Source organism: Natator depressus, chromosome 23, assembly GCF_965152275.1.
Source record: "Natator depressus isolate rNatDep1 chromosome 23, rNatDep2.hap1, whole genome shotgun sequence".
In the NCBI taxonomy this organism is placed as follows: domain Eukaryota; kingdom Metazoa; phylum Chordata; order Testudines; family Cheloniidae; genus Natator; species Natator depressus.
Genome location: NC_134256.1, coordinates 2,095,788 through 2,108,931, shown reverse-complemented (window position 1 = coordinate 2,108,931; position 13,144 = coordinate 2,095,788). Strand labels below are relative to the sequence as shown.

At 68.8% G+C, this 13,144-nt stretch overlaps 1 protein-coding gene across 1 annotated transcript; it reads left to right on the top strand.

Moving 5' to 3' along the window:
* Positions 1 to 413: 413 nt before the first annotated feature.
* Positions 414 to 12,853, top strand: NOP53 (NOP53 ribosome biogenesis factor). The gene is made up of 13 exons (XM_074937871.1): positions 414 to 647; positions 3,036 to 3,100; positions 4,244 to 4,328; positions 4,714 to 4,925; positions 5,992 to 6,062; positions 6,171 to 6,266; positions 6,541 to 6,645; positions 7,409 to 7,582; positions 8,950 to 9,125; positions 9,566 to 9,632; positions 10,858 to 10,934; positions 11,380 to 11,436; positions 11,681 to 12,853. Exons 1-13 carry the CDS (start codon positions 430 to 432, stop codon positions 11,685 to 11,687), a joined length of 1,410 nt encoding a protein of 469 aa, XP_074793972.1. The 5' UTR covers positions 414 to 429; the 3' UTR covers positions 11,688 to 12,853.
* Positions 12,854 to 13,144: the final 291 nt, after the last annotated feature.

Genomic DNA, 13,144 nt, shown 5'->3' with positions numbered 1-13,144 from the left:
GTGTGAAACTGGATTTATATCCATGTAACTGGGAAGGGGATCAGGCTGGGAGGTGCAATGACAGCCCCATTATTCCCTGCCCTAGTCCAGATGTTCCTGGCCTCAGCCCCACATCTGCTCCCTGCGCAGCCTGCCGAGTCTCTTGAGCGGCCCCAAAAATGGGTTTGGGTGTCGAATCTGCTGATTCCAATACCAATCCAGCGACCAAAAAATTAATCGCCCCGTAGTCCGGGTGAGGGGGCGGTGGTGCCATGGGAGGCGGGGATTTTTTTTATTAATTATTGATTAATGGAGGGAGGGAGGGAGTGTGGAATCTGCTGATAAAAACCCTCCGCCGGCGCCCCCCCTTTCTCCTATACCAAGATGGCGGGGCCAGCCGGAAGTAGTTTAACCGGCACTTCCGGCCCGGCGTTTCCTTCCTTTACCAAGATGGCGGCGCCCACGGAGACTCGCGGCGGCGCGGCCGCCTCGGGCTTCCTGGGCTTCCGGGCCGGGTCCCGCGATCCCGGCGCCCCCGGCAAGCGGCGGGTCCGGGGCAGCCGCAACCGGAAGAAGAGCTGGAAGCGATGGCGGGGGCCCGAGGCCCAGCTGGGCCGGGAGCTGGGGGCCTTCCTGGAGGACGTGGGGCTGCAGCAGCGCGCGGCCGGGTGAGGGGCGGGGGGGCCGCGTGAGGGGCGCGAGCCCGGGGGGATGGGGGGGCGCCTTGGGGGGGGGGCGCGCGAGCCCGGGGGGATGGGGGGGGCGCCTTGGGGGGTGGGGCGCGCGCGCGAGCCCGGGGGGATGGGGGGGGCGCCTTGGGGGGTGGGGCGCGCGCGCGAGCCCGGGGGGTTGGGGGGGCGCCTTGGGGGGGGGGCGCGCGAGCCCGGGGGGATGGGGGGGCGCCTTGGGGGGTGGGGCGCGCGCGCGAGCCCGGGGGGATGGGGGGGCGCCTTGGGGGGGGGCGCGCGCGCGAGCCCGGGGGGATGGGGGGGCGCCTTGGGGGGTGGGGCGCGCGCGCGAGCCCGGGGGGATGGGGGGGCGCCTTGGGGGGTGGGGCGCGCGCGCGAGCCCGGGGGGATGGGGGGGCGCCTTGGGGGGTGGGGCGCGCGCGCGCGAGCCCGGGGGGATGGGGGGGCGCCTTGGGGGGTGGGGCGCGCGCGCGCGAGCCCGGGGGGTTGGGGGGGCGCCTTGGGGGGTGGGGCGCGCGCGCGCGAGCCCGGGGGGTTGGGGGGGCGCCTTGGGGGGTGGGGCGCGCGCGCGCGAGCCCGGGGGGTTGGGGGGGGCGCCTTGGGGGGTGGGGCGCGCGCGCGCGAGCCCGGGGGGTTGGGGGGGCGCCTTGGGGGGTGGGGCGCGCGCGCGCGAGCCCGGGGGGTTGGGGAGGCGCCTTGGGGGGTGGGGCGCGCGCGCGCGAGCCCGGGGGGTTGGGGAGGCGCCTTGGGGGGTGGGGCGCGCGCGCGCGAGCCCGGGGGGTTGGGGGGGCGCCTTGGGGGGTGGGGCGCGCGCGCGCGAGCCCGGGGGGTTGGGGGGGCGCCTTGGGGGGTGGGGCGCGCGCGCGCGAGCCCGGGGGGTTGGGGGGGCGCCTTGGGGGGTGGGGCGCGCGCGCGCGAGCCCGGGGGGTTGGGGGGGCGCCTTGGGGGGTGGGGCGCGCGCGCGCGAGCCCGGGGGGTTGGGGGGGCGCCTTGGGGGGTGGGGCGCGCGCGCGCGAGCCCGGGGGGTTGGGAGGCGCCTTGGGGGGTGGGGCGCGCGCGCGCGAGCCCGGGGGGTTGGGGGGGCGCCTTGGGGGGTGGGGCGCGCGCGCGCGAGCCCGGGGGGTTGGGGGGGCGCCTTGGGGGGTGGGGCGCGCGCGCGCGAGCCCGGGGGGTTGGGAGGCGCCTTGGGGGGTGGGGCGCGCGCGCGCGAGCCCGGGGGGTTGGGGGGGCGCCTTGGGGGGTGGGGCGCGCGCGCGCGAGCCCGGGGGGTTGGGGGGGCGCCTTGGGGGGTGGGGCGCGCGCGCGCGAGCCCGGGGGGTTGGGGGGGCGCCTTGGGGGGTGGGGCGCGCGCGCGCGAGCCCGGGGGGTTGGGGGGGCGCCTTGGGGGGTGGGGCGCGCGCGCGCGAGCCCGGGGGGTTGGGGGGGCGCCTTGGGGGGTGGGGCGCGCGCGCGCGAGCCCGGGGGGTTGGGGGGGCGCCTTGGGGGGTGGGGCGCGCGCGCGCGAGCCCGGGGGGTTGGGGGGGCGCCTTGGGGGGTGGGGCGCGCGCGCGCGAGCCCGGGGGGATGGGAGAGGTGGGGGCTGGAGGGCTTGGGCAGGGAGGGGGGTATGGGGAGAAAGCGGAGGGGGTGGGGGCCGGAAAGGGGGCAGGCTGGGGGCATTGGGGCAGAGGCGGGAGGAAGTTGGGGCCCTGGGAAGGGAAGAGAATTGGTGACCCCTGATGGGGTGAGGGGCTGGGGGGAGACAGTGATGGTTGGGGGTGAGTATGGGGGCCATGGGGAGGCCTTGTGGGGTGAGCTTGGGGTGTCCTGTAAGAGAGGGGATGATTGGTGCTGGTGGGGGATATGTGGGGACCCTGGGAGGGGATCAGGGGAAGGGAGGCTACATGGAGCGGGGAAGCTTGGGGGCTGGAGAAGATCTCATGGGTTTGGGGGTTGGGGTGATGGAGAAACTGGGGGCAAAGGGGGGTCGGAGACCTTGAGGATCCTCATAGGTGCCGGGGGGGGCAGAGAGGATGCCATGGAGTGAATTTGGGGGGGGAGCTCCTGGGTTAGGGCTGGAGGGGTGTCAAGAGGGCCCAGAAGCGGGGGGGGGGCGAGGGGGAGAACTGGGGAGGATCTAGAGAGAGGGGTGGACCTGGGTAGAATTTGGGGAGGAGAAAATGGGGGGCTGGCAAGGGAAAAGTTGATGGGGGACCCTTGGGAAATCAGGGATGAGGATGAGGAACGGGAGCTGTGAGGTGGGTGGGCACTTACAGTCTGAACGGGGGCGCGGGGGGGGCATTTTGGACCCGCTGAGGGCATCGGGGCTCCCTTGGTCCCTCCCCAGTGTGTGGGAGTAACGGGGCGTCTCTCCCCTTCGCTCCCCAGGGGCCTGGTGGCCGAGAAGCCGGATGAGAGCCTCTTCTTCCTGGACACGGGGAGTGAGGAGAAAGGTGAGGGGGGGGGTTAGTCTGTTCTGTGGGGGTCCCTGAGCTTTGGGGCAGAAGGGCAGCGCCCCCCCCCCCAGTCGGAGAACCAGTGTGGGGGCTCCCTTGGAGTCCAGTGGCTGCTTTGCGGGGGGGTCCCTGCGGGGCAAGGCTGAGTCCCACTTGGGTGGGGGGGACCAGTCCTGGGCAGAGATGCAGCTGCTTTCCTTGGTGGCCTGGGGTTCAAGTCCCAGCTGGGTCACTGCCTGAGCAGGTTACCCCTGAGCAGGTCCCCATGTCTGTGTGCCTCAGTTTCCCCATCTGTACAGTTTTCCCATCTGTAACGGTCAGGGGCTGCATGCAGCGTCCGGCGCTGATCTCCAACGAGGAGTGCCTTAGGGGGGGCTGAATTGCAGAGCTGGGGGGTTCAGCGCAGCCTGAACGTCAAGCCCTTAAGACATCTGGAATCAGGGGGCCCCCCCAAATCACGAGCAGCTTCAGGACGCCTTGCCGCGGGTCGGTAGGCGAATCGCTCGTCATGCGTAGCGAACCGGGGAGCTGCTTGGAGGGAGCCGTGGGGGGCGGCCGCACACTCTAGCTCAACCACAAGCTAAGGGCTGGGCGTAGGAATCCCACAAGATACTGGAAGCCAGGTGGCCTAGTGGGTAGAGCACTTGACTAGGAGTCGGGACTCCTGGGTTCTCGTCCCAGCCCTGCTGTTGGGTGACCCCTTCTCGGTGCCTCAGTTTCCCCGTGGTTAAAATGGCGCTAACGAATAAAGTGCTGTGAGGGACAACTCGGCAGACAGCGAGTGCCAGGGAATGGCGGGGTTTGATGAGACGCAGGCTCCAGGGAGGATTCTCTGGCCTGGGTTACGCAGGGGAACAGACTAGACGATGGGCCATGGCCTGCGGCTCGAGCTGCGTCTGGCACGTTGGGCTCTGTGCCTGTCGGAAGCCGTGCCATGCGCGCCAGCTGCTTGGGGGAGACCAGAGCCGGGTTGGCGTGTCCCATTCCGTGTGGACGCAGTGGGAGCCGCTTGCTGGCTTTGGCGATGCAATACCCAGGGGCGGGGGGGCAACGCCATCCCTTTTGGGGCATCCTTGCGTCTCCGGGGTGCTGCAGAGCGAGTGGCCGTCCGTCCATCCGTCTCTCCCCTCCTTGCCCCAGACCGGAAGCTGAACCAAGGCAAAGAGAAGCCCTTGCGAATAGACCTCATCCTGCAGCCGGATTCCAAGGTGCCTGCTCCCAAAGAGTGAGTGTCCCGCCCGGGGCGGGGCTGGTGGGATGGTATCGGTGGCTCCCCGTCTCTCCCATGTGTAGACAGAAGCGTGCCAGGGAGCCGTCCCTGCGGGGATCATGGGTGGTTCTCTGCCTGGGGGACCTTGGGCACGACTCTGTGCCTCAGTTTCCCCATTGGTAAAACTGGGATAATAGCCATGCAGAACTGGGGTGCTGGGTTTGGAAGACGAGTGGGGTCCAATGGATTAGAGCCTGGGGGCAGAGAGCCGTGACGCCTGGGTTCTATCCCTGGCACTGGGAGGGGAGTGGGATGGAGGTCTCACACCGAGGGAGGCCAAGCGCCCCCTGCTAGCCCAGAGGCCTGAGCCGCCCTCATCCTGTCTCACTCCCCTTGGCAGCATTTTGGCCCACCAGGTCCCCAATGGGAAGAAGCTGAAGCGGAAGCAGCAGCTGCGGGAGAAGCTGGCGGAGCGGGGCGTGGTGCCCCGAGAGCAGCGCCTCCTCCAGGCCCGGCTGCAGAAAGCGCGGCCAGCAAGAGCAGAGGCCGCACACGGCCAGGGTGTGGGGCCCGAGCCGGCTGGGGGCTTCTACGACATCTGGTCGGACACAAGTAAGCAGGGAACCTCTGTGGCAGGGGAGTGGAGTCTAGTGGTTAGAGCAGGGGGGCTGGGAGCAGGACTCCTGGGTTCTCTCCCCAGCTCTGGGAGGGGAGTGGGGTCTAGTGGTTAAGCAGGGGGGTTGGGAGCCAGGACGCCTGGGTTCTCTCCCAGCTCTGGGAGAGGAGTGGGGTCTAGTGGTTAGAACAGGGGGGTGGGAGCCAGGGCTCCTGGATTCTAGCCTGAAGCCGGCCCAGATTCATGGTTTCCCTTTTTTGGGGGTGACTTTGGCTAAGCTCAGCACAACCGCTGAGCTGTGAGATCTCCCCCGGCTGACTCTGGCCTGTGGCGGAGGGTGCAGCCGTGGGGTGGGGTTGGGGGTTCTGTTCTGTACCCGGGGGCCTTCCATTGCGCAGCGCTCCCCCTGGGGCCCAGGCCTGGCTGCTGCAGGCATCTGCTTGCTGGGGGTTTGTCCAAGACCCAGGAAACTCACTGCACAAATGGAGCCACCCCCATACTTGGAGGGCTGCTCCTGATCGCCCCGAGTGGCCTAGACTCGTGTCCCTTGCCTGGCTGGAATGCTCCCCAGAGCTCATCAGAGCTGTGAGTACCGCGGGAGGGGAGCATGGGGGCCCCGCCCCAGGTCTCTCTGGATCTCCTTGAGCTCAAAGCACGGTACAGACCCAGCTCCCTCTAGGGAAGGAAGTGTCACCCCAGCTGCTCCCTGCGTTAACTACTAGACTCCACTCCCAGAGCTGGGCTAGAGCCCAGGAGTCCTGGCTCCCAGCCCCCCTTCCCCCAACCCACTAGACCCCATTCCCCTCCCAGAGCTAGGATAGAACCCAGGTGTCCTGGCTCCCACCCCCCCCCCATCCCCACCCCACCGCTCTACCCTACCCCACTGCCATAGGCTGGGAGTAGAACCCCGGAGTCCTGGCGCTGTCCCCAGCCTCTCCTCTAACCACTAAACAACACAGAACCTAGGCATCCTAGTGCCCCCCGCTCTGACCCCTAGGCCCCGCCGTCTCCATGGGTGGTACCGTTGTGGGGCTGGTGGTAACCGTGCCACTCTCCCTGCAGACCCGCTCGACCGGCCGCTGGCCGGGCAGGACGCCTGGTTCCTGGAGCAGACCAAGAAGCAGAGAGTGCGGGTGAGTGCTGGGTCCCTGCGGGGGGTGGGCACGGACCCTCTGGACACGTGGCGCCGTGCGCGGGGCGCCAGGCCCTTCCCTCCCGGCTCACCCGCGTTCTCTCCTCAGCGCCCCGCCAGGCTGGAGAAGAAGCCGTCGGAGCTGCCGGCCGTGGAAGTCATCCCCGCCGGGGGGTCCTACAACCCCACGTTCCAAGCCCACCAGGTAGGGGGCAGGGGGGTGCCCTGGCTGAGCCCCCCCCATGCCACGCACACACGCCCGGGCTCAGCCTGCTCTCGGAGCATTTGCAGCAGTGCATGCTGGGAATGGAGCAGCCGTGGGGGCGGGATTTGCGGCCCCACTCTGGACTTGGGGGGCAGCTTTCCTGCCCTTTGGTGATTAGGGCTGGGGGGAGGGCTATGTGGGGGGGGTCCCAGGGCCCTGCTGAGCTGGGGGTGAATGGGGGGCTGTTCCCGCTGACCCCCGTGTCTCCCCCCAGGCGCTGCTGCTCCAGGCCCACGAGGTGGAGCTCCGGCGGCAGAAGGCCGAGGAGAAGCTGGAGAGGCAGCTGCGTTTCCCCACGGCGGCCGAGGCCCCCACCCAGGTGAGAGCCAGGCGGCCGGGAGCCCCTGGGGGGGCAGCCTTCCTGCGGGGCTGGGGGGCAGGCAATGCTTAGCTGGCTTGGGGGGGCTCGGGGGCCCCCCAGGCTGTGGGTGGAGAGGGGACATGGCCAAACCCACCAGTCCTGCCCCCCAGCCTGGGAGTCGGGAGGTGCAGGGGCACGTGCCCCGCCCTCCCCCTGTCCTTGGCTGGAGGCTTCCCCGCCCCCCACCCACCCGATCCCGCTATATTTAGCCTCGTAGGGAATCGCTTTCAGGGGATGGGCCGGCCCGCAGGACACCGTCAGTAATGCCACCCCAGTGCCAGGGAACCCCCAGACCCTGCCCGGGGAGGGCATGAGAGGGGCCCTGCCCTTCCCGTCTCACTGTGGGTGGCCCCGGATGCCCTGCGGGCCCAGCAGTGCCAGTCGCTGAGTGCCACGTTCCCCACCCCTGTAACGCCCCCAGGGTCCAGCAGCCTTGGCAGCTCGGGGTCAAGCGAATCCCCCCCCCCAACAAAGCTCCCTAGAGAACTAGGGTGTTTCAGGCCATGTCCCCTTGCAGCCGTAGGGCACATCACCCCCCCCCCCCCCCACCTCCGCTGGGGCGGCTCCCATGCAACAGTGATGAAGTTTCCCTGAATAGAACCCAGGAGTCCTGGCTCCCCAGCCCCACACTAACCCCTAGGCCCTGCTCCCCTTCTGGCGGTGGGGCCAGAGCCCCGTGTGACTGTCCCTGTCTCATGGCCGTTGCTCGCTCTGCCTGCAGGAGACGGCCTTCCGGGAGCAGTGCGAGGGGCTGCTTGAGGAGTCGGCGGACGAGGGGGGTGACGAAGAGGCGCCCGATGAGCCCCTGGCCCCCGAGGCCCCCCCACCTCCGGCCCCCCTGCGTGAGAAGAAAACGGAGCAGCAGCGCAGGAGGGAGAAGGAAGCCAAATTCCTGGTGCCTAATTCCCCTTGGCTTCCGCTTGCGTGGGGGGATGGGTAATCAGGCCCCAGTCAATAGTGACCGGCTGATGGCAGCTGGCCCGTGCCCTCTGGCCACGATCCCATGGGGCGGGGTGTCCGGGACGAGCCCCCTTGCCATTGTCTAGTGACACCCCAGGGCCCCCTTACCCCGTGCTGGGATCCCCCTGGGTCTGCAGATCGCCCTTGAGAAGCGGCAGGGTAACAAGCAGCTTGTCCGCGGCCTCCCGGGCCCTGTGCCAGAGCGAGCTTCATTCTCGGTGCGGCAGTGCGGGGCCATCTGCTGCGCCCAGTCACTGCCATCTGCTCCCCGTGCCGGCTCAGCCCCAAAGCCAACGGGGGGGGGGGGCTGGCTCCAACCCCCCCGCTGGGGCCCTACGCTGGGGGCGGGGGGCAAGGGAATGAGCACCCGGGAGGGGCAGTTGTTAGGAGCTGGATATGGGAAGGTGCAGCACCGGTGGCTGGAGGAGCCAGGACTCCTGGGTTCTCTCCCAGCTCAGGGAGGGGCGTGGGGTCCAGTGCTTAGGGCAGGGCAGGGCTGGGAGCAGGACTCCTGGGTTCTCTCCCAGCTCAGGGAGGGGAGTGGGGGCTAGTGGTTAGAGCAGGGCAGGGCTGGGAGCAGGACTCCTGGGTTCTCTCCCAGCTCAGGGAGGGGAGTGGGGGCTAGTGCTTAGACCAGGGCAGGGCTGGGAGCAGGACTCCTGGGTTCTCTCCCAGCTCAGGGAGGGGAGTGAGGGCTAGTGGTTAGAGCAGGGCAGGGCTGGGAGCAGGACTCCCGGGTTCTCTCCCAGCTCAGGGAGGGGAGTAGGGCCCAGTGGTTAGAGCAGGGCTGGGAGCAGGACTCCTGGGTTCTCTCCCAGCTCGGGGGGGGGGGAGTGGGGGCTAGTGGTTAGAGCAGGGCAGGGCTGGGAGCAGGACTCCTGGGTTCTCTCCCAGCTCAGGCAGGGGAGTGGGGGCTAGTGGTTAGGGCAGGGCAGGGCTGGGAGCAGGACTCCCGGGTTCTCTCCCAGCTCAGGGAGGGGAGTAGGGTCCAGTGGTTAGAGCAGGGCTGGGAGCAGGACTCCTGGGTTCTCTCCCAGCTCAGGGGGGGGAGTGGGGGCTAGTGGTTAGAGCAGGGCAGGGCTGGGAGCAGGACTCCTGGGTTCTCCCCCAGCTCAGGGAGGGGAGTGAGGGCTAGTGGTTAGAGCAGGCAGGGCTGGGAGCAGGACTCCCGGGTTCTCTCCCAGCTCAGGCAGGGGAGTGGGGCCCAGTGGTTAGAGCAGGGGGTAGGGCCAGGCTGTGGGGGCTGTTGCCAGGGGTGAGGGGCAGTGCCCCGCTGGATCTGACCCGCTCGGGTCCCTGCAGGCGGCCCGGCGGCTGGGCGAGAAGGCGGTGCGGTGCCGGCGGCAGGAGCTCTTCCAGCTCCGCTCCATCCGGCTGCAGGTGAAGCGGCGTGAGGCCGAGCTGGCGCGCCGGAGGCGGGTGCGGCTGGCGAAGAGACGGGCCGAGGCCACCAAGCCCCGGCGGCTGGGCAGGCTCAAGTGAGCAGCGAGGGACCTGTCCCTCTGAGCGTGGCGGGCCCATGGGCACGACTCTCCTGGGGGGGGGCGATTTCCCAGGTGCCCGACCCCTGGGGACCCGGAAGGGGAGCAGGCTGTAATGGGGGGGTGAAGGGATGGCTAAAGGGGGGGGTGCAGTACAGGGGTACAACAGGGAGCTGGGGGGCGGGAACTAGGGATGCTGGTGTAAAGGGGATGCAGGGAGCTGGGGGTGCTGGGCCTGGGGAGGAAGGAGGCGCTGGGAACTGGGGGCGCTGAGCAGGGTATGGAGGGTGAAGCGGGCGCAGGGGGCTGCCACATAAAGGGGGCTCCGACGGGGGCTGTTTCTGGCTGGGGGAGGAGCTCTGTTTTCAGGGCAAGCATGTGGGGGGGCTGCTCCTCTTCTAACCCTCCCCCCCACCCCCGGGGTCTCTCTCTGGCAGGTACGAAGACCCCGACCTGGAGGTGCAGCTGAGCACGGAGCTGGCCGAGTCCCTGCGGACGCTCAAGGTGGGTGCATGCACCAGCAGCCATCTCCCTGGTGCCAGGGCTGTTCTTGGTGCCCCCGGGGTTCGGTGTTTCGGGGGGCGGGGCCGACACTGGTGCCCCGTGATGAGACCCATCCTTGCGCTACGAGGATTCGCAGCAGTGCATGCTGGGAATGTGAAGGTCACCCGGGGTTTCCCGGGCCCTGCCCAGTGGGGAAGGACCTGGGGACTGAGGGCACCAGATGTAGCCCCCTTCTCGTCCTGTGCGCACCGACAGACAGGCCAGCACCCAATCGGCGGGTGCCGCCTCCCGTCCGTCCAGTCCGGTCCCAGCCTCCGACAGGGGCCAGTGCCATGTCCCCCCCCGCCCCCCAGTAGATGATTATGGGATAACCTGTCTGCAGAGGCAAATCCTGCCTGACCCTCGTGGCTGGCAGCTGCCTCCTGCCCTGGAGCATGAGAGTGTATAGCCTGTGGTCCAATGAGGGGTGCCCACGGATGCCCCTGTTAACATGGCAACAGCTCATTCCGCCCCCCCCCGCCCCCCCAGCCACATTCCCCTGCCTTAATTCCATGTCCATGTCTGCACCTGCGGGCCCCGGCGCGGATCCAGGGCTGGGATTTCACCCAGCCGGCGCCGTGCCGACCCCTGTGGCCCCCCATTCCCCCACCTCTGCACCTCCTCCTTGCTCTGTCTCTAGCACTGCCTTCCTGTGCAATACTTCCGCAACCGGGGGGCCCCACCGATGCCCCCAGCGGGTGCCCAGGGCGCAGCGTCCCCCGCTCTCGTTCGCCAGGTGTAGCTCGCGGGCCTCAGCTGATGGTGGGACAGGAACCGGCTTCCTCTCTGCGCTGTGGGGCCCCCCCAGTCTGGGGCAGTGGGAGAGGGGGCTGCAGCCTCCCAGCTGTGGGGTGGTCCCAGCTGCCCCCCAGGGCATGGATGGGGCTGATGCGGGCGGCAGCTTAGCACTCTCATTCTTCCAGGGGGCCATCTGCTGCCTCAGTCTCCCCATCTGGCTGCTCTGAGGGTCCCCTGTCCGTCCGTCCCGTCCCCCCGCACGCGCTGCCTCTTGAAGCTCAATGAGGGCGTCTGCAGAGTTGGGGCTGGGGCGTCCCAGCCCAGCGCTGAGATCTGAGGCCGGGGTGAGGGGCGGCTGGTAAATGGGAGCGAGTAGATTCCCCTCTCCGTAGCCAAAGCACAGACTGAACCCCCCGGCTCTGACCAGCTTTGCCCGTCTCTCGCTCAGCCCGAGGGCAGCGTCCTGCGTGACCGCTTCAAGAGCCTGCAGAAGAGAAACCTGATCGAGCCCAGGGAGCGAGCCAAGTGAGTGGGGGGGCCCCACGGCCCCGGGCAGCCTGTGCCTGCTCTGCCGGGGGGAGATTGGCAGGAGAATCCCGACCCACGTGTGCCCTGGGCAGGGGGGGTCTCTGCCCCTAGGCTGGGGCAGGGCAGGGCTGACGCCCTGGGACGGTTCGGGCAGCGTGGGCATCGCTAGCCGTAAGCGGTTAATTGAGGTGCTGGACCCAGTACTGGGGGGGGGGGGGGGCGCAGGCTCCCCCAACCCATCCCCCTCCCCCATAGGTTCCCAAATCAGGCTCCGGCGTGGGGTGGGGGGTGTTCCAGGGCTCTGGGGAGCAGAGGGGGTGGGGTGGGGGGTGTTCCATGGCTCATCCTGAGTCCCTCCCCCCGGTTGGTGGGTTTGAGGGGCCTGTACCCCATTCCTTGTGGCTGGGATCTAACCCCCCCTTTCCCCATTGCCCCCCACCAGGTTCAAGAGGAAATACCGTTTGAAGTACGTGGAGAAGAGGGCTTTCCGCGAAGTCACGTAAGTAGGGGGTTCCGGGGGGGACCCACGGGCTGGGGCAGTGGGGGATGGGGGCGCGGGGGGGGGCGTGTCCGGTCTAGCAGGGTGCATGGGACCGGTGCTGGCCCTCCCCCTGGGGTTACCCCCTGTTCTGAGGATAAAGCGTTCGGTCTCTGGGATTTCACCAGCAGCAGATTCCCTGAATGCCCCGTTCCTGCCCCCCACCCGGCTGTGCCCCCTAACCGCCCTCTGCTTTGCCTTGCAGGCTGTAGCGTGGACCCCAGTGCCGGCCGTTTGTACCGACCCTCGAATTAGAGCCCTGGGCATCTCCTGTCGCTCCAGCTCCTCGTTTCCCGCACGGGCCCCTAGCACCCCCGTAGTCCGGGTGGCTGCGATCCAGGGCTGGACGGCGGCTGCCCGCTGGCACCACGGGGCTGGCGTTTGCAGGGCGCCAGCGCTGTGATTTGATGTGCATGGTTTAGCAACATCTGGCTTCTATTCAGGACAGCATCTCCCCCCCCATCACCCCCCAGCTGCTGGGGATGCCAGCTTGGCTCACAGCTTCCACCGTGGCATCTGCCAGCCAGCCAGCTCCTCTCTGCCCTTCCTGGCCAGCACCTCTGGGAAGGGAGTGGGGGCTGGGAGCCAGGACTCCGGGGTCCTCTCCCTGGCTCTGCTGCTGAGTGGACCCTTCTGGCCCAGCTCCAGTGCTGTTGGGACTCCCCTGAGAACCCAGGAGTCCTGGCTGTCAGGGAGTCCTCCATCCTCACTGGCTTTCTGCCTCAGTTTCCCCCATCACGCTACCAGTCTGCTTCGTGGAGCTGGGGCCCTCTCCTGGCCAGGGGACAGTGGCTGAAGATTTCTAGCTTTGGTGGGTCTATTGCTCCCCGGGGTGACCCTGCCCCCCCCACACCGGTGAGGGACTCTGCCTGGCCAGCAGCTCCCCTCCCGGCGCCCGCAGCAGCTGGCTCTGGGGGATGCGCTGACGCAGCGTCCCAGCTCCCATGCATAATTCAGGCCACCTAATGCAGTTTCGCTCTCGTGGGCCGCGGCCTGCTCCCAGCCGCCTCCGAAATCGAAACAGCCCCAGCCTGGTTTGGCTCTCAGCGGGCCTGGCGACCCTCTGCCCACCACTGGGTGCCAGGCCCTGCTCTGCCTCTGGGCCCATCTCACCCCACCCAACGCTGGGCAGCCCCCATGCTCTGGGCAGGGGTCGGCGCAGCTGTGGGGTGGGGACCCCTGGAGTCGGGGGACAAAGCCCCATGCGCCAGTGCGGAGCCCAGGAGGTCTGGCAGGCTGGGGGTCTTGTTCCTGTGTGGGTTGGCTCCCCCTGGGCTGGGGGGCTGAGGAGGGAGGACGTTCTCCTGCTGCCGGGGGGAGACTGTGGGACGCTCAGATGCCAGAGGGGGGCACATGTGTCCTGGCCAAGTGCACAGATCAGAAAAGAGGTGAGGGGAACTGAACTCAGGAATCCTAGCTCCCAGCCCCCCCCCCCCCGCTCTAACCATTACACCCCACTCCCCTCCCAGAGCTGGGAAAGAACCCAGGAGTCCTGGCTCCCAGCTCCTCCCCCCCTTCCTGGTGCCCTGCTCTTCCCATGCTCCATTAATAGAGGTGTGACTGGGAACGAGGTGTCACCTCCTTCGTGCTAATGAAGGGGGGGGGGGAAATGCTGTTGCCAGGTCCCTGCTCACCTGGTGCTTCTCTCCCCCCCCCCCGTGATCCCAGC

Bases quoted from the DNA above. Each gene is read 5' to 3' on its own strand.
- NOP53 (XM_074937871.1), top strand. From the start codon at position 430: ATGGCGGCGCCCACGGAGACTCGCGGCGGCGCGGCCGCCTCGGGCTTC. The intron at 4,329-4,713 runs GTGAGTGTCCCG...TCCCCTTGGCAG, and splicing joins AAGGTGCCTGCTCCCAAAGA to CATTTTGGCCCACCAGGTCC. The intron at 4,926-5,991 runs GTAAGCAGGGAA...CTCTCCCTGCAG, and splicing joins CGACATCTGGTCGGACACAA to ACCCGCTCGACCGGCCGCTG.